This window comes from Passer domesticus, chromosome 2 (genome assembly GCF_036417665.1).
Source record: "Passer domesticus isolate bPasDom1 chromosome 2, bPasDom1.hap1, whole genome shotgun sequence".
Lineage (NCBI taxonomy): Eukaryota > Metazoa > Chordata > Aves > Passeriformes > Passeridae > Passer > Passer domesticus.
The window spans coordinates 28023029-28044886 of NC_087475.1; the positions used below are offsets into that span (position 1 = coordinate 28023029).

Sequence of the window (21858 nt, forward strand, 5' to 3'; positions counted from 1 at the left end):
AGTCATGAAATCACAATATGTCATAAGAAGCAGGTTACCTTTGAAAGACCCTATATCATAGATACATTCTCCAAAGCAATTTAGATAGATAGCTCATAAGTGCACCTAAAGCATGGACTACTTCTTCCAGACTTGTTCTAACACATCCTCATGGACTAAAGACTGCTGACAAGGCTGAAGACAGACTTTTCAATGAAAGAGCAGATTGCATCAAGATTCTCCACTCCATACCTAGATGTCACGCTTAAGCCAGTTGCCAGAAGTTGGAAAAGCAGTAATTTTCTTCAGATTGGGAATTAAGTAGTGTTAGTAACACAGGAAAGAGTACTCAGAGCACTTAGACTCAGGGATAAAGAAAATTAGAGGCTTGCTATTAACCAAGTCTTCTTTTTCCTAGTTATAAAATACCCATTTACAATGTGCAGCCACAAAGAGGATCATCAGGCTAAACATTTCCTGTTTGCTTTCAGCTTAAGGTTTAAAAAAACCCCCATCTTCTGGCTCTGGTAAAAAGAGCATCTTCCGTAATTCTTGAAGTAATTACTTCACCTGCTTCTTTACCCTAAAAGTGAAAGGAGAATGAAAACAAGTACCCAATAGCTTTCTTAGGAGGAGTTTTAATAAACTTCCTGGTTTCAAGGTTCTAAAACAGCTAATCCAAGCCTACAATGGCAACACGACTGACTTAGCACAGGTAAATTCCTGGAGGAAGGAGTGAGTACAACGCGCTCGCACTGCAGGTGGAGCGGCCATGCTCTGCTCTCCAGCTGCAAGCCCATTAACCCACATCACTGATTGCCTTGCCCTTCACTGCCCAAATAAAGTGAGGGAAATCTTTCCACAAAACAAAGTACTGGAAGCAGAGCTTTTATTCAAGCCTCGTTTGCAGTGAAAAGTGACAAATTTGTGGAGATAATGCTAGAGTCCTGTCAAAAAGACAGCTTTTCAGAAAGCTCAGTCCTAATGAGAGCTGGCTCAGGGAAGAAAATTTCAGTCCCTGAGAGCTCATGACATTTTGACATTTGTTTTCACTCCACATCAAATCCAAAGCCAAAACTTGAGAATACTTTGCTAAATGAAACTATATAAAAGTGTCCATTTTTAGCTTGAAAAATGTCAGGTTTTGAGTCTTGTTTCTTGCTTGTCAAAAATGACTAGATCCCCCTGGACCCTCAGATTTTTCCTCTCCAAAACTTTGCTTTTTTCTTTCTTAATCTATCTGTAAAATATTTCAGTTAATTAGTAATACACTAAGCAGGTCTACATCAACAGACAGAAAGGAAGAGCCACTCCTCTACAGTGTTCTTAGGTTATTGGAAGAAGGCAATTTCAGTCTGAATTTAATTCCCTGTGTTCAGTCCTGACCTGGTTTATCTAGAGATCCCTACGTTCATCATTGCACACATATATGGTACCGAATTTGTCCTCGTTCTTGGCAGTTGGAGCAGAAAAGTACTTGCTCTCAAAAAAGTCTAGAAGTTGAAATTAAAGATCTCCAGCAGTGCCAAGTGAAATCAGAAATATATTTATGCTTCATGGAATAATTGCTGTGTCATTTTCTTTGGGTCTTCAAAAGGGACCCTTGACGACACTGTGTGATGACCCCATGAAACTGAGAGGTCCCACAGGCTTTGAACTGCTGTCTGCTAATTGTTTAATCCTGTAACTGAAAAGTTAATGAAATAAATCTCTTCTCATTTAGATTCAAAGTCGAAGGAAAAAGATACTTGACGTGTATGCTAACGTATGTGACGTTGCAGAAGGTGAGTGTACCATTTGCGCCTATGTTAAAATATGAAATCAGATCACAAGCACTTGCTATAAAGTAAGAAAGGCCCCTGGCTATCCGTGGAAAATAGTCCCAACCCAAAGAAGACACTCTGTAGGCAGATTTGTATTCACTTGCCAGGAGCCCTGTGGTCAGCCCTGACCACAGAGCTGTCCAGGCTGGGCTTGGGCTGGAGCAGGCCACGGACTCTCTCCGGGCATATGCATGGCCTTCCTTCCTATGGAGAGCAGGAAGAGTTGTGGGGGGCTGTGTTGGGACACACAAACAAACCAAGATGCAGAGAAGCAGTTTTGCATTCCCCATCTAGAGGAAACCTGTTGGTCTTATTTCTTTAGATAACAGATTTTAAAAAGTTCCAAATATGAAAGTGTGATTTGGGGAGGGTCAGGATTGAGGGTAAGACACAAATCTCAGCCTACTCTGCTTCTCTAAATTCTGTCCCACATGTCACAACAAAATGTAGAGCTTCCAGGCTGTAAGTGTTTTAACCCTGTTTAGCACTTGACTGCCTGAACTGTTTTAGCAGGATATACAAATTAAGTTCCCTGCAGAACAGGAGATGTGACTCCATTTACTTTCCACACACACACACTTTGTGTGCACATTTATGAGTGTGCTGTAATTCAGGGAGCTCTGTCTCCCATCAGGTTATTTCTGATGGGTAAGAAGCAGGAAAACTACAGAAGTGAAAATCTGGTTTGGGAAAAATGCTGTAGCTGGTTCTCTCCTCTGTTTTCTGAATGTGAATACATAGAAAATATGTTCAGGAGAAAAATAGCCTTTTCCCCCAGGACGAATGTTAAATCCTCCCTAGAGATTCACGATAGTAATGACAGTTAAGCACTTGCAGGGATTTTTATGCTTGCATCTGGCATCATTGCTTCACCTCACTTCTCACTTTCCTATGAGGGCAACTTTCAATTACAGATATGTTTTAGCAGCTGCCAGTGACAGTCTCAGGGAAGGGTCAAAGGTGTCTCTGGAGCTCAAACACTGAGCCTGACGTGTAGAAGTTTATTAATGGGGCTGCTCACTAGGGACATAGTGCAATATACTTTTTCTGACAGCTAGTAAATTGTTAAAGGAAAGGGCAGAGCCATGGGAATTCATACAACCTATCTATTACTTCTTTTCCAAGCAACTTTTTACCCTAATTATGATATCCTACTGTCATTATGAAGAATTTATTTGGTAATACACGGTAGTAACTTTGGACCTAGACAAAATCATGTACTATCACTTAAAGGTTTTAGCTGTATTCATTGCTAACAGTGTAATCTGTTGTACTTTAATAAATGTCAAGACTTGTACCCAGAGCCACCTGACAATCCCCCCCTTCCTTTGCAGGTCTAAGCCCTACAGAGCTGCCATTTGACTGCCTGGAGAAGACCAGCCGAATGCTCAGCTCGACCTACAACACAGAGAAAGCCATAGTGAAAACGTGGCGTCACCTCGCCGAGAGCTTCGGGCTGAAGCGGGATGAGATTGGTGGCATGACAGATGGCATGCAGCTGTTTGACCGCATCAGCACGGCAGGCTACAGCATCCCAGAACTGCTCACCAAACTGGTGCAAATCGAGCGATTGGATGCTGTTGAATCCTTGTGTGCGGACATTCTGGAGTGGGCACAAGCAATGCCGGCTCCTGAACCAGCAGGGACATCCTGACATGCCTGCCTGGGCCCTGCACCTCCCCATCAGAAGTGTGATTCCACTAAGCACTGCATCAAAGACTTTGGACTAAAGACCATTGATGCTTCTCCTACATAATTGCTCACAATAGCCAATGGGAAGCTCTTCTTTGACTTCTGAAAGTGAAGTATCACATCTACCAAAATGAGAGCAGAAATTTCCCAAGAAGCTTGGCATGAAACATGTCATTAAACAAAATGATCATGTTAAAAACTTACTGGTAATAAGCATAGACACAAACATCCATTTTGCAGTCTGTGTATGAGTAGAAGGGCAAATAACCCTTCTGATACCCTTCCTGCCTGGCCTTCAGGAAAGGCATTAAATAGCTCTCTGAAAATACTCATGTCTCTTAGGGCTTCATTCAATGGTTCAACAGTTACAGTCAGAAGCAGTACCACAGCTACAGTATCAATTAATACACATTAGGCACATACATTTCTATCTGCTCCAACCAGTTTCATTTTCTACACTTATTATGGGTTTGTTGAATCTAGAATTATGTGCATTATGTGCATAGGTGTATATGCACAGTCCTCAGATTGACTAACTATGCTACATGGAAAAAGAGTCACCATAACTTACAGACTGAAGTGCTTCAAAACAATCTACATAATGCATGTAAATGCACTCTTGGTCCATTCTGACATTTCAGAAATTATAAATTCAAACTGCTGACTTGCTGAGGACAAGCTGGTTAGCAAGTGGGCAGTGAAAGTGGTGAGTTACTCCTTGCAAGTGGAGAGCAAAATCTTCTTTTCTTTACTGTTAAGAAAAAAGCAAAACCAAAACCAGATTGTCCACTACCATTAAAAATATACTTTTCCAATAGTGACATCTATATATCAAATTATATTCCAGACAGAAGAATTCCAGACAACAGTGGTGCACATGTGATACAAAGAGCAAAAAGAGTAGATTTCTTTAGAGACTTGAAATGTGGAGGAAAAAGTGTTTTTAATGCTGTACTCTTGTAAGCCTAGACCATGAGCACAGAATCCACCAGTGGCATTAAACTCATCTGGAACGTAATGCATTACTGTGAGTTTGGGAAGTACAAAAATTGACCTAATTTGGTTTTCTTTAAATTAATGTCTGATTTTCACAGTTAAAATTTATTATAATTCATTCAGACCACAGGTCAGTGTCTGTACCAAACCTATTTGTCTAATTTATAGCCAAAATAGTGATGACAGATTTCACCAAGTGCAACCACTAAATTAAGAGACGTGTCAATTACAAAGCAGTACTTCTTAAATTCCAAAATGCACAACTGAACAAAATGCTATTAAAAATATTTACTATTACCCAGAATTTAACAACCAGTATTCCATCACTTAGTAACTAGATATTATCTATGATAGTATCATAATTGTGGAAAACATTTATCATCACCCTTTAACATCCGTATTTAGTATTGTTTCAGCACTTGATTTGTATATCAGGGGAACTAAATACTGCAACATATCCCCCCTCTCATTCTTTTTCCACCCTTTCTTTCACTTCGTAACACACTTTTCATTAATCTGCATATGCCAAATTTCATAAGATCTTAACCTTCTTTCAATGATGCAGGAAGCTGCATTTATTTGAAATTTAACTAGCTGATTGATGCTGAATTTAGGTGTGGAATTCCTGTCTTGAAATCAATGACAAATTCATACAGATTTCAAAAGGCTTCAATAAGATTTCTAGATCTGCTTAGAGCTCAGCAATTTTCAACATGATTTTCAAGACCATGAATTTGCAGGTTTTACTACTACTACTAGAATAAAAAATAAATTAAAAAAACCCCAAAAACCAAAAGGGAAAGAAAGAAAGAAAACAAAAACCATCAAGATTCAATTTTTCTTGTGCCAGTGTGTAACTACAGTGTTATTCAGTGGACTGCCTCCTGTGTTTTATATGCCATTTAAAACAACACATCACATATTTGTTAAAAAAGAAGACAAAGAAGATACAGGAATCTTCTTCTTTTTATGTTTATTGGGCCATGAAAAGTTAGGGTTTTGAAACTGATGGTGCCAATGCGAACACAGACTATTTAACATTATTTTATTTAGTATACAGTATTTTTATTGTTATACAAGAGATGTATGGGATTGAAAAAAAAAGAATCCTGTAGGTCTTGCCAAAGCTTACTTTCTAATAACTTTGTTTAATGCTGTATATATAACTTATTATATTGTAAAATATGAACATAAAATATACTAATAAAAGAAAGAGGTCAAACACAGTTGTATTAGCCGTTTCTTTGATTAAATAGCATATTGTCTTATAAATCTGTAATTAAATAGGTTAGCCAAGGGCATTCCTGTGCTATGGGAGTGTCTTGGTAACATATATGGAGCAATCTTTGCACTCCTGTAGGATACTGCTTCTCTGCATCACTTAGGAAACTTGAAGCAGAAACCATTTTGTTAAGAGAATTTGTATTCAGTATTTCACCTTGAAAGTAATGTGAAAATGCCAAGCCCCTTGCCATTCCTCAGAGAATCTGTAAGTTTTTAATTGTGTACTGAAAACTCTGCAGACTCTGAGACTGGTCAGTAAAGTCACAGTAACAGTACTCTCATCAGCAAGTCTTCATTCTGCATTTCTAAATTAGCAGTACTTCACAACATTACCAGAAATCTTAACTGGAAGCTTTCACTTCATGACAGGATAATTGTGTTCAGTCTTAGGCTGCACAGGTGGGACCACCAGAAGAACTGCAAGCTTCTGTAAAAAAAAAATTAAAAAAAAAATATATATATACAGAGGAGCAAGTTGGATTTCTTCCAGACTGAACTACTTACCAGCTTGTACGAATTTCCTCACTTAATCCCAGCTTCCTAGCCTGACCAATGTTGTCTAAGGAAAAAAACAGTTTTTTCTTAGAGAAACTTGCTGGGCTTTGCAGACTTTCTCTGATTTCAGGTTGCAGTCAGGGACTGTCCTGTACCTAGGGTTCAGTATCTGATGGTCCCAGACTGATGGCATAAATAAAAAGAAGAGAGGTAAGCTGGGCTGAAAAGGGTAGATGCCAGCTTTTTAGTATAAAGCAACAACAGCTGAATGCCTTTGTATGCTGTAATTTGGGATAATTAATAATATTCACATTATCCATGAGCATGTGCATAAATGGCCAGCAGTATGGGTTGGATTATGAGCTGAAAAGTTCCATGCCAGTTCCATTTCTCCCTGGCAAACTCTAAGCTTCAGACAGTTCAGCAGTCCTGCTTTGTATTAGGGAAGGTGTAATTAAGAGATTCTTAATTATTAATTCTTACTGTTGCAGGTGAAAATCATTACCCAGAGGTACAACAATCATTCCTGTATGCAGAAGTCACTCTTCTGCAAGCAAGCTCTATACTTGTCTTGATAATAAAAATAAAACTGAGCCCATGCGCTCATTATATATGGGAGAGGCTTCCTAGAGCACATTTCACTAAATATATTAATATAAACAGGGCAAGAATGGACTGTCACAGGCTGTATCTAGTTCTAGATGCATAATATTGCATATATATTCTATCCCCACATCCAAATAAGTGCTCTTGATATGATTTATAATGCATAGCACCTGTTACCTCAGGCATTAATTTATCACTATCAACTACTCTTCAAGGACAGAAAATGTTGATTTCTTTTTGCCACTGTTCTGTGAAACTAGACTGTCTGAATACTTAGGGAGGAATGGTAAGAAGGCTTTGTATGCCCTGCTGCAGAAGGCATCAGTGATTAGCTGTTACACAGGGCACACACAGGCATCTCATTTGCCCATCTGCTTTATTTTAAGAAAGAGATTTTTTTAATAATTGAGACTGCTGTAACAACAAGCTTGTATAAGGATACAAGTTAGTATAGCAAGACAATTCAGGAATTATTTTCCAACTTAATCTACCACATAGAAGTAAACAAAAAATCAGGAGGAGATAGTGCTGAAGACTGATTAGTAGAAGGACAATTGAACCACGGAGGAAACAGAGTTCAGCATCTGCTTCTGAAATTCAGCCTTGGTGTGCAAGACTGCTGTGAAAAAAAATCCTCCTCACACTTCCTCATACTTCAGCAGGGAGGAGGACAAATCAAGCAGACATCCAGCTGCTACTTTGCAGCTTTGAAGGATCATAAACTGAGAAATTATGTTTAACTGCATTTCTTATATAAATAACTCTTGAATCCATGCACTAGAATATTGCTTCTTTCAAAGCAAAAAACCAGTCTGGCAACACTAGTTATCTCCAACCTTCTTCAAAAGCCTGCTACTTTTCCAAAAAGCTGATGTGTGGGTGGGATATTATGCTCCTGTTTGAAACTCTACCGTATGATACTTTTTTTTCCCCTGAGGCTGGATAGATTATTTTTACTGTACTAAGGATGTACACAATTAACTGTACTAAGGATGCCATTTTATGGACCTGAAGATGATCTTAAAGTAAACTTATTAGTAGGAATGTTTTTTGTGCTGACCTTTCAACTATTGTTAGCAGTATCCTGGCCTCTGAATTTGCAGCCCTAGTTTGGGTACATCTATCAGAGCAATTACTTACCATTAAGCTGCAGTGATCAGAGAGACATGTTATATTCAGGGAAATATTCCTTGGGTCAGTCTAAATATGCTTGAGTAATGAGCACAAAGAGAACTGGTTTCTGGGAAAAAATATATATGGCTTCTCAGATCTCTTTTCCTCAGTTAATTCTCTCAGTGTGACTTTAGAGATCAGAATGTCTTGTTATATCTTGTTACATTTCAACTCAGGATGACTCAAAAAAAAAGTACCTACAAGCAAGCAAACAGAAAGTGATTTTGTTCAAAGTTATCTCTTTTAGTAGTAATGAGGGAGTCATAGATACACTTGCTTTCAAAATTATGTAAAAAACAAAAGTCTAATAAGCAAGGATAATCCTAACCATGGTCAGAAGATGGCATTCAAGTGTTTCATCAGCCCAAAAGACAAGATGGATAGTGGTGGTTTTGACACAACACAATACAGGAGTCAGTATAACACATAAAAATGCCTTTGCCCATCACAGTGCTCTTCGGGGGTGTGGAATAGGCAGGATCTCAATGCTGCACAGCACTATTACTTTTACAATAATTTCTGTGAGTTTTAAAAATGAGCGAGCATTACATCATTCAGAGGAACACAGGGGGTCACTGCTCTGCCACTGCAGTCCCTTTAACCATTTGGAAAGTGGAAGATTACCAAATTGTTTCATAGATCAAAATTTCCAACTTTCTGTACTACATTTAAATACATTACCCTGAAGATAAATGCTTTTTATCAGATCATCAATCTCCAAAGCCATATAAGTTTTAGGTGAAAAATTCAGTATATAATTAAAGGATTCAGTGAAACAGCTCTGAATTATGAGCTCTACTTACAGCTCCTTTTAAATCTGGTCTGGTAAGTTAAATCATATATTTCAGACATTGATGCTGACCATGAATAGAAGCTCTTCAAAATATGTTGCCTTCGGCATACCTTCACCTTCCAAGGAAATTTATCTGCTACAAGAAATCTTTCCCTATTATATATATCAAATTCAGCTACATAACATTAGGAAGAGATGCAAGCCAGTCATGCACAGGAGAACGGGAAAATGACACTGAAATCCCACTTTCAGACCTTTTATCATCTGCTGGAAGTCACAAATATGAAGAAACAGAGCACAACTGTGCAGGCTGGGTAATGTTAGCCTACTTTATTTAGCTGTGCCAAGCTTCTGCAAATACAACTGTCCTGTGCCCAGGGAACAATCTTACTCACAGATCTGCTAAATCTAGGCTTTGTAGATGAGGTCTGAAAAATTTATCAATAGGAAACCTTTTATAAACAGCAAGGGTGATTACAATTCTACAGTAGACAGGCCTGTAAGAAAAAAAAAAAGGGAAATTATTTTTCATCATATTTGGTAGTCTTTTCTGGTAGGAAAACTGCCTCAACATGAAGAGATGCAATACTCTTGTTGACTTTTTAATGTTTTTTTCAATGAAAACCAGCAAGACAAAGTTGTGTGTTAATTCTTTATCTTTTCTTAAAGCAGTAGGTTGCGACTGCAAGAAATTTTCTGTTTCATGGCAGTGATGGTAGTTGATCACTTCTGGAGACCTAAACATAAGCAAGACAAGGCAGACTGTAGCCAGTTTGAAGCTCTGTGTTCTAACTGATCAGCTCACAAGAAGTGTGAGAGTCCCTGCCTTTCTTTTAAGGGCGAGTGGTCATCATGTCACTCGCTTCCCCTCAAATTCTCTCACAAAAAATGGTTGAAAGATTATATTCTCTGGATGGATATTAATTCACCTCTTGACAGAGGTGTTTGGTATCTCTAAAATAGCATATTCCTCTGCAGGAAACCAGAAAACTGAGATCACATACAACATGTTTCCTTAGGGAGCAGGGAGATGCAGGAAATAGCTAGAGGTACTTTTTCAAATATCTCTTCTTGTAGACAGCTTTCTGGAAGAAAGGTAAAGTAGAAGAAATGTAGATACTCATAGTATCTAAATGCCACAAAAGCAGAAGAATCCACAGAAAATTCTGGATTCCATCTGTGAGGGAAAGACAACACAAAGAGACGCCCAAAGTGTGGCCAACTTGACAGAAATCTGTCATTTCCAAAACCCAAGACAAATCCACAAATAACAGCAGGGAATGCAACTGGCTTCCTCTCTTCCCCTTCCCCACAGAGACTGCCAAGGTCACTCAGGGGAATAATAACAGGATGGGGACGTTTGAGCAAGGCCATGACAAGGGCTGGTGTGAACAACTGGGGTGGGCTGGCTCAAAAAGCAGATGTTCAAGGCAGGGATGCTTCTCACCAGACCAAATGTCTCAATGCCCCATCTAACCTGGCCTTGAAAAATCTGCATAAGATCAAAATGACTAGTCTAATGCTTAGGTCATCAGTATAATGCATCAATATTTAACAGACTGGAAAACTCTTTTATTTTGCATTTTAACAGAAACCTAACATTTAGATTATAAAAACTTGAAATTAGCTGTGATTCAACTTTCTAGAGTGTAAACAATACTGTATATAAACCACAAGGGACCAATATTAAAAACCACACTGTACTCAATGTGTCTCTTTTAAATGCATTGCCATTATTAAATGACCACCTTGTGTTAAATTGGGAATCCCAGGAAGATTAGTAGATTAAACTACAGCAATGAGGGCTGAAAACTAAGAGCACAATCAACATTCCTGTGGAGATAAAAAAGCTAGCAACTTTCTACAGGTTTTTTTTTGGTTATTGATTTTTGTAGTATTTTTAAATGGTAGTAGGTGGAGAAACACATGAGGACTGGGAATATTCTTCCTAAATAACAGGATTTTGTCTCCAGCCAAAGGTATATGCAAGCTTTTGCACTGCTGGTAAATTTGACAGAAACCCAAAACTACTGATGAAGAAATACTTATTTCCAAATGTAATTGATTATCAGAAAATTCTTTTAGCTGTGATTAGTGTTATTTAAAAATCACCTAGAGTTGGTTTCCTGCCAAGAGAGTGCACAGTGCTCACATGTCTCTTCTAGACATACATGGTGCCAAATCTGGTGTAGACTCCTTTCATAGAATAGCTTGTTAGAAATGTTAAGTCAAATTGCTAGAAAAATATTTGCAGTTAGAATTCAATTTCAAAGACCAGTTCAAAGACTTCTGATAAAAAACAACAATAACAAAAAATCTACCAACATTCCACCCCCCAAAAAACTAAGAAAACCCAAACCCCAACCCACCAACCAAAAATCACGAAACCAAAAACAAACAGAAAAAAAGGCAAAAATGAGAAATAAAAACTCTCCGAAGTTTTACACTGATGTCAGTGTTAGTCAAATACTGAAATACAGCATATCTTTAAGCTTTAACTGCATTTTCAATTTTACAAATATAGATTTTCAGTATTTACAGTACAAATCACCAATGGAAGACTAATTTTAATTTTTAAAAGTATCCTATTTCCAATTTGTAAGAACTTCTAAACACTGAACTGTGGCAGTTCATATTCATACTCAGAAAAGAAACATGGGTACTGTGAAGATTGTATTGCAAATTAAAACAAAATACAGCAGAAGCAATAAAATAAAATAATTTTATGTTACAAATTACTATTGCCAGACATTTTAAGAAATGCTTTTATTTACATTTGCAAAGTTATTACTATCCAAAGTTGCACTATACAAGGCAGGACAAAATACTAAATATTACTTAAATACAGGAAAAAATCAAACAAACTCTAAGAAAATTCTGAAATCAAACCAACAAAATTTCTTATTCAATACATCTAGTTATGTAAAATTAAAATCTGGTTTTAATAATTAAAACTGCAGGTTTATCAAAAGATAATCTTCTAAGATACCTGTCTGCTACTTATCAACCATAAAATAAATTAAAGAATTTATAAAACTCTCTGAAGAGTCAAAAGTAACTAAGATTCATACCTGTAAGGAAAGACTGGTATTTCTGATCTGCTTACTCTAAGTATTCAATTGCTGACATTGCATGAGTCATTCACAACAGCAGCATCATTTCACTTCTGTAGAAAATATTGAAGAGAGCCATCTAGCATATTACAAAGTTTTTCATTTTCCTTTTTATGAATGAGTGAAATATAAGTGAGAATCCACATGATACACAGCGAATTACACAGTACTGAGGTACTGCTTAACATATTTATACAAATCAGTAAAAAAACAACTCCAAATTTCAAGTAACATAGGCAGCTGGTATAATTTATATAGAACAATAATTAGATTGAAAGCTCGTGCTAGTGACTTGTGCTTAGACTGGAGTCAAGAGAGTTACTCCTCAAGAATTCCAAATTCAGCAGAATTGAATTGAGGTTTATACAGAGGAAGGTGTGACCTGGATCTACAGTTCTACGCAGTTCTTGGAACATTTGATGAAGACCAAACATTTCAAACAGCTTCTTATTGCTTCTGCAAAAGATTTTGAATAAAATAATTGTCAATTTAAAATTGAGAGGTTTTATATAAACACTAAACATGCTATAGAAAATATATTTTTAATGAAGTTAAATGTGCATTATTTTGAGTATTTAATAAAATTCGATGTATGTTTCTAAACATAAGGTTATATGGTGAGAAAAATTTGGCAAAAAATTGACAAAAATTATCAGTTTTCTTGAGTAAGTGATGTGTACACATAGTACAATGGAAGCTCAAGGAAAGTCTGTAACAGGGCTTTTCACTCATGTGAAACAAGATTTCAGAGACAATAAATTTTAAAAAATAGGATTTATGAGCCAATTTTACTTTGACTAGAAAATGTCAGTTATAATTTATATTAGATTATTTTATAGTAAGCCCCTTTTTCCTAGAGTTTAATTTTATTCCTTACAAGAATGAAAACCTCCATTTTGTCAACAGCTTTAAGTCCAATGTAAAAATTCCTCAGTTTAGATATCCCCTTACATAAATGAAACAACTCCACTGAGCAATGTGCCAGTGAAGCTCAGTAGCACATAACTACTAATATGATAACCTTTGTTACAATAACCCAATAATCAGTAAGCAATGAGAACACAGTTTAAAAAGTTTAATATTCCCAAAAGGGCTTAACTAGCTCAAAATCTTAAATTTTTTGAAGGAAATGAAAACAGATGAAGCTTGAATGCAAGTCAAAGATAAGACTAAATTTTCAAAGGAGCTTACTACTAAGTACCTGAGTAAAAATGGAAGTCTAGGATTCTCCTCTAAGAATTCTAAGCATTTTTGTCACCTGCAGATGTAAGGAATAATTCCTCTTTAAGTCTGCATTGTGAGGCTTTTTTTCTAGTTTGTACTCAGCAAACTGAACTACATTTATGCACTAATTGAGAGGCTTGTTTTAAATCTCTATGACTGAAAATTTAACTGAAAGTTTAACTGCTAGTCCAGCATTGTATATGGTGGAGGGAATACACAGAAAAACAGAGATGAGTTTTGGATAAGAAAAAAGATAAAGGTCACCAAGTTCATTAACCTAATAATAGCTAACAGAATAATAGTTATAAAGGGTTACTTTATTCTGGAGAGTTTTTGCAGTATAACACAGAGCTTCTCCAGAACTGCAATATCTAGCTTAGAACTTCGAAGCAATACAGAGCAAGTCTGGAAGAAGGGTTCATTACTGCAGGCTTCCAGGAAAGGCTGTAAGGAACCTGGAAAAGAAAATAATTTAAAAACTGTATCACAGAGTTCAGTGCAGAGGAAAGTATAACTGCTATTGATACCTGCAGAAGGCCTTAAATGCTTGTTGTGCAATAATTACAACAACCAAATATTTCAGTTTCTGTTGAACATGTGATGCAAAACTCAAGTGAAACTAGAAACTGAAAAAATGCAGCTTCCTAAGAGTTCTGACACTATGGATCCTTGAATTAAAGCAGTGTCTATTCTCTTGAAAACAAAGGAAAACAGGAAACAATAATTTTAAACTCAAATAAAAAATCTTACATGGAAAATGTTTATGCAATGCTCATTTATCATGTTTTTTTCCTTCAGACCATGGGAGAGGAACATTAAGCTGAGCAAAAAGACTCAGAAATTTTAAACTGCTGCAGATCACATGGGCAGGGATAGTACATATAAGAGACTGTGTGAGACCTGAGAGTCTTTCATTATGAGCATACTGTCCCTGTACTCAGTTTCAAAAGAGTAAACACAGTAATAAAGAGGTAAAACACAGTAATTAAGAGGTGAAAGTAAGATCTGTACAACAATTAAAAACCTCTCCCTTAAAATAGTGGATGAGTTTTTATGTCACACTGAAAAGCATTTCCCTCTACCCTGTTTCCCAAAACCTAGTAACTTCAAAATAACATTAAATCTGTTCCCTGGTTATTTCATTCTTGGTTCTCATATTATAGATTAATTTACATCAAAAACATAAAGAAAAGAAGTAACAATTTGTTTTTCTTTAAAATTAACAGACTTTCATATACCACAGGGCATTTGCATTATGAGAATACACATGCGAGGAAAATATTTTAATTGCATAATGTCAAAATATTTAATGTGTTTCCCCTTAATAAGAAGCTGCAATATGCAAATTACAGCATAAATCCACAAACAAGATATTAGGAAAAAATCATATCCTGAATAGTGTAATTTATAAATAGGATATCAAGATATTTTTATCAGTGCAAAAAGGGCTGGATGTACGTTTTGGTCAAAATTTTCCTTTTCCTCATTCAAGGATATACAACTTATTAAATGCAACAAGTAGCCTTGGAGTGAATTCAAGGTTTTATTTTATTTCAGAATGTTTACTGATAAAAAATCTGAAAAAATGCTACAGACAACTGTTTGAAAAAGAGCTTAAAAAAGAAATCAATTTGGCATTTAAGTCAGCCTGAGAGCTTAGACAACTAATTTTCTGCACTCTGCATTTATGCTGAATATTCAGTAAGGACCCAGTTATTTCTATTCCAACAAATGACCAAGTGCCACCTCCCTGATACACAGGGAACTCATGAGACTTGTGGGCCTTTGCTGGTTTACACCCTCAAATGAAGAGACTGAGAAACAGCAAATGCCTCTATCACCGATCAGAGAGACTACAGCTATAAATAATCTTTCCTCTCTTTTCAGCTGAGGTGCTTTTGCTCCTTTGACTTAAAATGCTGGATTCAACAGATGGGATCCACAACATACATAATGGAATGTGTGGATGGAAATCATACAGACGCAGGATAATAACAGAGTTTGGTAGCAAGAGGCCAACCTTGCAGCAGTAAAAAGCAACAACAATTGATGTTCTGTAAAGTTTGGAAAAGGCAGGCAGATGTTTTGTGGTTTATATAGCTGAAGTATCCTCTTTTCTTTACCCAAAGCAATGCAAAACAACAATTAGTCAAAGAGATATGCATTATCAAGGCAATAAATCACTATAAATTAATTTGCTTTTCTGTTTACATATACTTCCATGTTTCTTGCATTCTTCCTACCATGTTCAATACACCTATGGTTTTATTTACGTTGTCCTCTCTGCTTTAGTACTATTTCCATTTGGAATTTGCTGTCTCTAAACTGTAACAGTAATAAATATAAAGCCAGAATGAATGTAAAGTAGGAAAGAAAGCAGTAATAAGTGACAAAAAGATAAGTAAAGATACTATTTCTCACTTTATATTTTAGCTTATGGTCTTCAAAACATACGACTTGATTTTTTTTTTCAGTATTTCTGTACTTTCTCTGCAGAAGGTATTATTTTTCAGAAATTGTCATATAAAACACCTCAGGGTTATCTGTCAATTACAGCAAACAGAAAATCCAAAGATGAGTTCACCACATGTGCTACATTTAGTGATACGTGACTGACATACACTCAAGACTCAGGGCTCTTTATTGAGCCACTGCTCTCTGTGGCAGAAATCTGGGGTTATTAACTACATACAGCAGAGTCTTAAACCTGGAAAAATAATTACCTAAAATTTCACTTCTGGTATGATGCTGTAATGCCCTAGTGAGTCTAGCTTGTTAAAATACATGAGAAGTGGTGACAAAACTATGAACAGAAACAGCAAATAAGCAAAGCCCAGTGAACACAATCACGATCTTAAGAGTGCTTCCTGACCAAATCTTTCTATCACTGAAGAGTGCTTGAAGTAAAATTTCTGTACAATAGCAGGAAGAGATAACCTTCTCTAAAGCAATGAAAATCTAGGACTACAAATTATGTAGTCTGTAACTTTTAGGAATTCTATAGAGCTACAAATTTATAGAGACTCTTCTAAAATTTGCCACATTTCCCCCAAATGATTGCCTATTCCCAAGAAACAGAAATGGTTGGTCCTATCAACCTGCACTGCACCCCTGATGAAATGTGTTTTAACAACAAAAACTTGAAACACTATCTTTTTCTTACCAAAGATGCTTATCAGAAAGGGAAGAAAAGAATAAATAAATGTGTGACAACATTTTACATTCAAGAAAAAAACTGAGAAGAAAGGCTTTCCTTCTTTCTATTGCCTGTTAAGACAACAAATGGCTTTAAAAAACTCTTTTAGTATGACTGCTGACTCATCTGACCTCTGATTCATGAGAGATCTGAAGGTAACAAGGACTCCTTGGATGAACAGGGCAATCCTACAATTTATTCCTATAAATACCCTTAAATAGCCATAAAATGCTTTTAATTCCTTTTCTGCAGGGTAAACAAATACCATATTTAGCTGACCTGAATATTTCTTTGCTACCCTGCTCTTTTTGGTCCCTTAAACATATTACATTAAGAAAACAAAACACACACACACACATGTATGTCGTAACAATGTTCTGACTTTGAAGTTTACAAATTAACATAAAAGACAACATTATTTTTAAGACAGAAGATTTTTCCTATAAAACAGAAAAGCTAACGTGGTCTAAATGTTTGCAAAGTTCATCATGTGAAACCCAACTGAAAAAAGTACATGTTTAAATGGACTTTCTGTACACTGTGTATATATCCAGATATATATTCAGATAAGCTTTTGAAGATTATTTCTAAGTAATTAGAAAATGAACAAAACAATACATAATTTAAATGTATCTCTAGCTGATTAACTAAAACAAATAAGCTTCACATTTTTAAATATTTTGGTGGCTTAGATTCTGCATAGATTTTGCTTCTCTTTAACTATTTTAGAAAAAAAATAATTGGAATTTCTCCTGACAGGACTTTGTCACAATTTAAAATAATCTGCAAAAGCCTCCAGTGTTATCCTTAAAAAATTGGAGCATGCTGTAGTTGCATTAACTTAGCCTGATGGGTAGACTGCAATGAACAATAAGCAATTTATCATTGTTGACAGGATTCATATGAAATTTACCCTCAATGTAATCAGTCACACAGCATAAAATCTCACCAGCTATAGTTACCCAGAAAATTCTGTTTCATACCTAAAGCTATGTCACTTCAGGAAATAAAATGACAACTCTAAGTTAATGTTTTAACAAATCAACGATTACAGTTTTGCCTCATTTTCTAATTGAGAAATGTGCTGGGAGAAAGGAGAAATTGAGACATTTTCTAATTGAGAAATTTTCTAATGTGCTGAGAGAAAGGAGAACAGATCTCAGCAATGCAAGTGAATGATGCAGCAGTGTCCCCACCAAGAGTACCACCACACTTTACTGGCTGTAGTGGAAACATAGCAAAGGATGAGGAAAAGACTACCTAATGCCTTCATGGCTCAGCCTTTAATAACAAGACCCGTTGTTTTCCAGGTACCCAACCTCCTGAGCTGGAAGACAGGGACAGAGAGAAGAAGGAAGCTCCCATAATCCAAGGGGAAATGGTCAGTGACCTGATACAGCACTTAGACACACGGACAAGCCTACGGGACCAGATGGGATCCACCAAAGTTACTGAGGGAGCCAGTGGGAAATGCTCACCATGCCACATTCCATCATTTACCAGCAGTTCTGGTTAAAGGGGAAAGGCCCAGGTACCTGGAGCCCGGCAAATGTGACAATCATCTACAAGAAGGGCCAGAAGGATGATTCAGAGGCCTGTCAGCCCAGCCTTGGTGCCAGGGAAGGTCATGGAGAAGGTCATTCTGAGTGTCCCCACACGGTATGTGCAGGGATCAGGCCCAAACCAGCACAAACATGGGTTTATGAAAGGCAGGTCCTGCTTGACCAACCTCATCTCCATCTACAGCCAAGTAACCTGCTTGGTGGATGAGGAAAAGACGGTGGATATGGTTTACCTGGACTTCAGTAAAATCTTTGACATTGTTTCTCACAGCATTCTCCTAAAAAAACTGGCTGCTTAATGTGTGGAAGAGTGCACTGTTTGGTGGGTAAAAAACAAGTAAAAATCTCCCAAACAGGTAAAAAACAAGTCAGGAAGCAGCACTTTGCAAAGAGAGAACAGTCAATACAACGTATTTTTTGGATTTGGACTCAAAAATGGAAAACTGAACATATGTGCTCTTCAGTAAAAATCTAAAGATATTTTTAGGAACTAAAGCTGAGAAATAAAAAAGAAAATAAAATGTACTATAGGTTTATCTCTAAGTATGTGTCTAGGAACTACAGTTGTTGAGGCAGAATAGTCAGGTATTTTTGTCTGGTAAATAAATGCTACAGCAGTTATAACTAATCTATACGTCAATACCACTTGAGAAAGCAACACGTGATATTATATTGCAGAAAATGGGGGTTGGTAGGATGGGTGGAAGGTGTGCTGTGTAAGGAATTCATTACAAATGAACTTCAAATTTAAACACTGATTTTTGCAATTCTGCTTATCTGGTGTACTTGTTAATGACTATGCCATAAAGGCAGGAATAGTCTAATGAAATTCCATGCTGGAACTGCCTACTTAGAATGCAGCAGGTATAAAAGACATGGAAATCAGAATTATCTTACTTGCTAGAATAGCAGAAGCATAAAGTTGATATACTGAAAATCAACATATATTTTTCCTGGAAAATCACTGATTATCAGTGGATCAAAGGATGGATTTGATCATCAGAGGATGAAAGCTTTTGCTGTGCTGATTGAACTCAGTTTGCATATGAGCAATCAGCACGGCCTTACCATTAAAGACTGATTCTGATGAGGCCTGACAGAGAGAAAAAAAACATTTTACAAATAACATAGGTAGCATTTAAAATTGTAGTGTGGGTTACTTTGTTCAAGAAGCCAGAAAAGGCTCAATGAAATATCAGAATCACAGAAGGAATCACAACTCTCTCAGCACACACCTGAAGGAGTTTTGTTCCAAACACAAAGTCTAGGAAAACCTTAACATAAAAAAGTCACTTGGCATCACCTGTAGTTCTTTAACCTTAAATTGCAAGTGAGAAGGTATATAAAGTCTGAGCTCTGACAATGCACAGATGTTACTCAAACTACACAGTTTTAAATTTCCACTTCCAAGGAATGCCTTTCTTTATGGAATTATATCAATTATGATGTTGCTCCAAAAAAAGCTGGCTAAAAAGTACAGTAGTTCTTATAGTCAAATACAAAACAAAATATGCATAAAAGAATTTTTCCTACTTAAATAATTTTATGGAAAACTATAAAACTGTAAACTTTTTATTAAAAATATGCAAGTTTACTAAATAAGAGCAAACAAGATCTTACTTGAATAAATTTCAATGTTCTAAAAATTACATCACTTAAGTTGACTGGAAAGGGGATGTGTATATCCAAATACTGATATAAACAACTCTTTTTAGCATAAAATAATATTTTAAAGTTAGCATTCACATCTACCTTCAAAATTATATGCTGCTTAAGTACCACATTATTTCCCAAAACGAACAGTGAAACTTTAATTCTGAAATGGCTACTTGGCTCTACATAACTTTATATTTAATGGTTCCTTCTATTTATTGTTTTGGAGTGGATGAGACAGGGGTCCAAAATTCAGAATAGCTATGCATTACATGACTGTTATTAGAGGAGGGAGAAAATAATGACACAGATGTTATTTGTTATTAGAGAAGGGTACTTCATACTAAATGAATTTCATAAAAATCAAAGTATTCAAACTAAATGGTAATTGAATTGACAAAAATCTGTGCGAAGTTTTGGCGTACTTGCTTGCTTTCAGCACATATAGGTGGGTCCTAGCATTATCTAGTCTGCATTTAACAGAGTTAGAGATCCTTATCTGTGGTTAAAATACTAAACTAAAATATCTATTAATCCAACACAATTATCCACTATTTTCAGAAGAATGAATAAAAAAAATTGCAAAGGCAAGACAGGATAATAGAGGAAGGATTTCCTTTTAAATGGTTTGAATTTCAATGCTCATGCCACGTGAGCTGTAAATCACTTCTATCACTATAGCTTCAAAAAACAAGTCCTCAGGACAATTTCACATCTGCTTTTCATACAGGTGAGGGGAATCCTACCTTAGTACAATATTTACCAACTTGACATTTTTATGCTTTCCGTACTGCAGAATAAACTCACTTGAAAAGCTGCAATCCTAAAAAGTTACCAGTAAAGATAATATGCTGGAAAATGTTGAATTTTAATCTGCTTAAGTATACGGGCATTTTTTACTCCATGCCTTCACTGCTTGTAAAGTCTCAAAATGCTAATACTCAAGAGGAAACATAAAGGGGTAGGTTTGAGTTTTCTTGGCAAATTCTGACCATTGACTTTTTAGAAGTACCTACAGTGCACGTTGTAGAATTCCTAGGATCAGTTATGGAAGCATTCCAGCAAAAAGGAAAAAAGAAGTGTCCTATAGATGGTCAATGTAAGAAGACTTCAGTTTACATGTAAATAAGCACAGCTTCTTACTATGGAGAAAATCCTTTTATCTTCACTGGCTTCATTAACTTCCCTATGAGACTACACTTGGACACAGACTTAGTTATCCATGACCATAATATTTTCTTCTTAAAAAAAAAAATAATTAAAATTAAGATTCAGTGTATATATAAATACAGCTCACTTTTGCAGTTATTAAAATTCTTCAGTTATGTCAATATGGTTAAGAAATCACACTTAAGCCCTACCAGAATGTGCCATAACTTACAGTAAACTTGAGAGCATCATTTTGAGATTTTTTTGAAGGTGCTCTCATTTTGATTTGTGAATAAGTACACACTAATATAAAATATTCTCTCTGCAAAACAAAAATAAGCTTGAAGACTAAGTATATTTAACTTTTATTTAAAGCAAATGCCAATGTTTGTAATGTCCAGTGAGCAGGTAAGTTTTGATTTCATTGAATGAACTTAAGGCTGAAAAAGGGGAACCTACAAATCAACTTGACAGCAGTCAGGTATCACTGCAGGAGGAATTTAAGACATATGAGGTCTTTGTATAAAAGTGCAAAATGTGAAACTGAGGCAGGGAGCTCTCTGCCAACAGGTTTCAAATCAGGCATGAACCAGACTACAGTTAATAATGGTATTTTTGATAGGTGAATATAAACTCACTACATCATTTGAAATCTTTTTAACTGATTTACAAGTTTAAAAGAAACACAATAAGCTGTGTGAGAAGACAGGAAGAACATTATTGAACAAGATTGCATATGACAAGTATTCAGCTACAAGGTGATTTAATACCAATGATGTGATGCTCTTCAACTCACAGAACAAATTTTCTTGATGAGGTCATGCTACTTATTACTAGATTGTTTCCACAAAATGTTTCAAGTCTGTATCCAGGATTTCTCTTGAACAATGTGTTGCAACTACCGTCCTAGAAACAAGGTCTGCTGAGGGAAGATATTTGTATTCTTAGGGAGGGAGCTTTGGGGTATGAAAATGCCCTAGAAGCCACTGTTTCATACTATAACAATCTGAATAATTAGAAGTAACAATTACTTTAATTATCAAACATTAATTTTCACAGTAATTTTAATGGGAAATGGTAAGAGCTTTGTTAAGCAATAAATACATTAGATGCCATTTGA

General features: G+C 36.1%; 2 protein-coding genes across 22 annotated transcripts in view; one reads left to right on the plus strand and one right to left on the minus strand.

Moving 5' to 3' along the window:
- EDAR (ectodysplasin A receptor) overlaps positions 1 to 4575 on the plus strand; it is a 72116-nt gene extending 67541 nt beyond the window's left edge. For all 4 annotated transcript variants that reach the window (XM_064407937.1, XM_064407940.1, XM_064407938.1 and 1 more), the window contains 2 exons: positions 1703 to 1763; positions 3137 to 4575. In XM_064407937.1, the coding sequence (XP_064264007.1) occupies positions 1703 to 1763; positions 3137 to 3456 (381 nt within the window). In that variant the 3' untranslated portion in view covers positions 3457 to 4575. The remainder of the gene's footprint in view (positions 1 to 1702; positions 1764 to 3136) is intronic.
- A 217-nt stretch (positions 4576 to 4792) lies between these two features.
- CCDC138 (coiled-coil domain containing 138) overlaps positions 4793 to 21858 on the minus strand; it is a 38300-nt gene continuing 21234 nt past the window's right edge. For 10 of the 18 annotated variants that reach the window (XM_064407925.1, XM_064407923.1, XM_064407921.1 and 7 more), the window contains 5 exons: positions 13495 to 13633; positions 11913 to 12410; positions 9237 to 9338; positions 8016 to 8245; positions 4793 to 6201 (listed from right to left, as the gene is read on the minus strand). In XM_064407925.1, the coding sequence (XP_064263995.1) occupies positions 12239 to 12410; positions 13495 to 13633 (311 nt within the window). In that variant the 3' untranslated portion in view covers positions 4793 to 6201; positions 8016 to 8245; positions 9237 to 9338; positions 11913 to 12238. Of the gene's footprint in view, positions 6202 to 8015; positions 8246 to 9236; positions 9339 to 10953; positions 11078 to 11588; positions 12411 to 13155; positions 13213 to 13494; positions 13634 to 15665; positions 15722 to 21858 lie in introns of those variants that run through there. The other 8 variants (XM_064407936.1, XM_064407929.1, XM_064407922.1 and 5 more) reach the window with 7 other exon arrangements.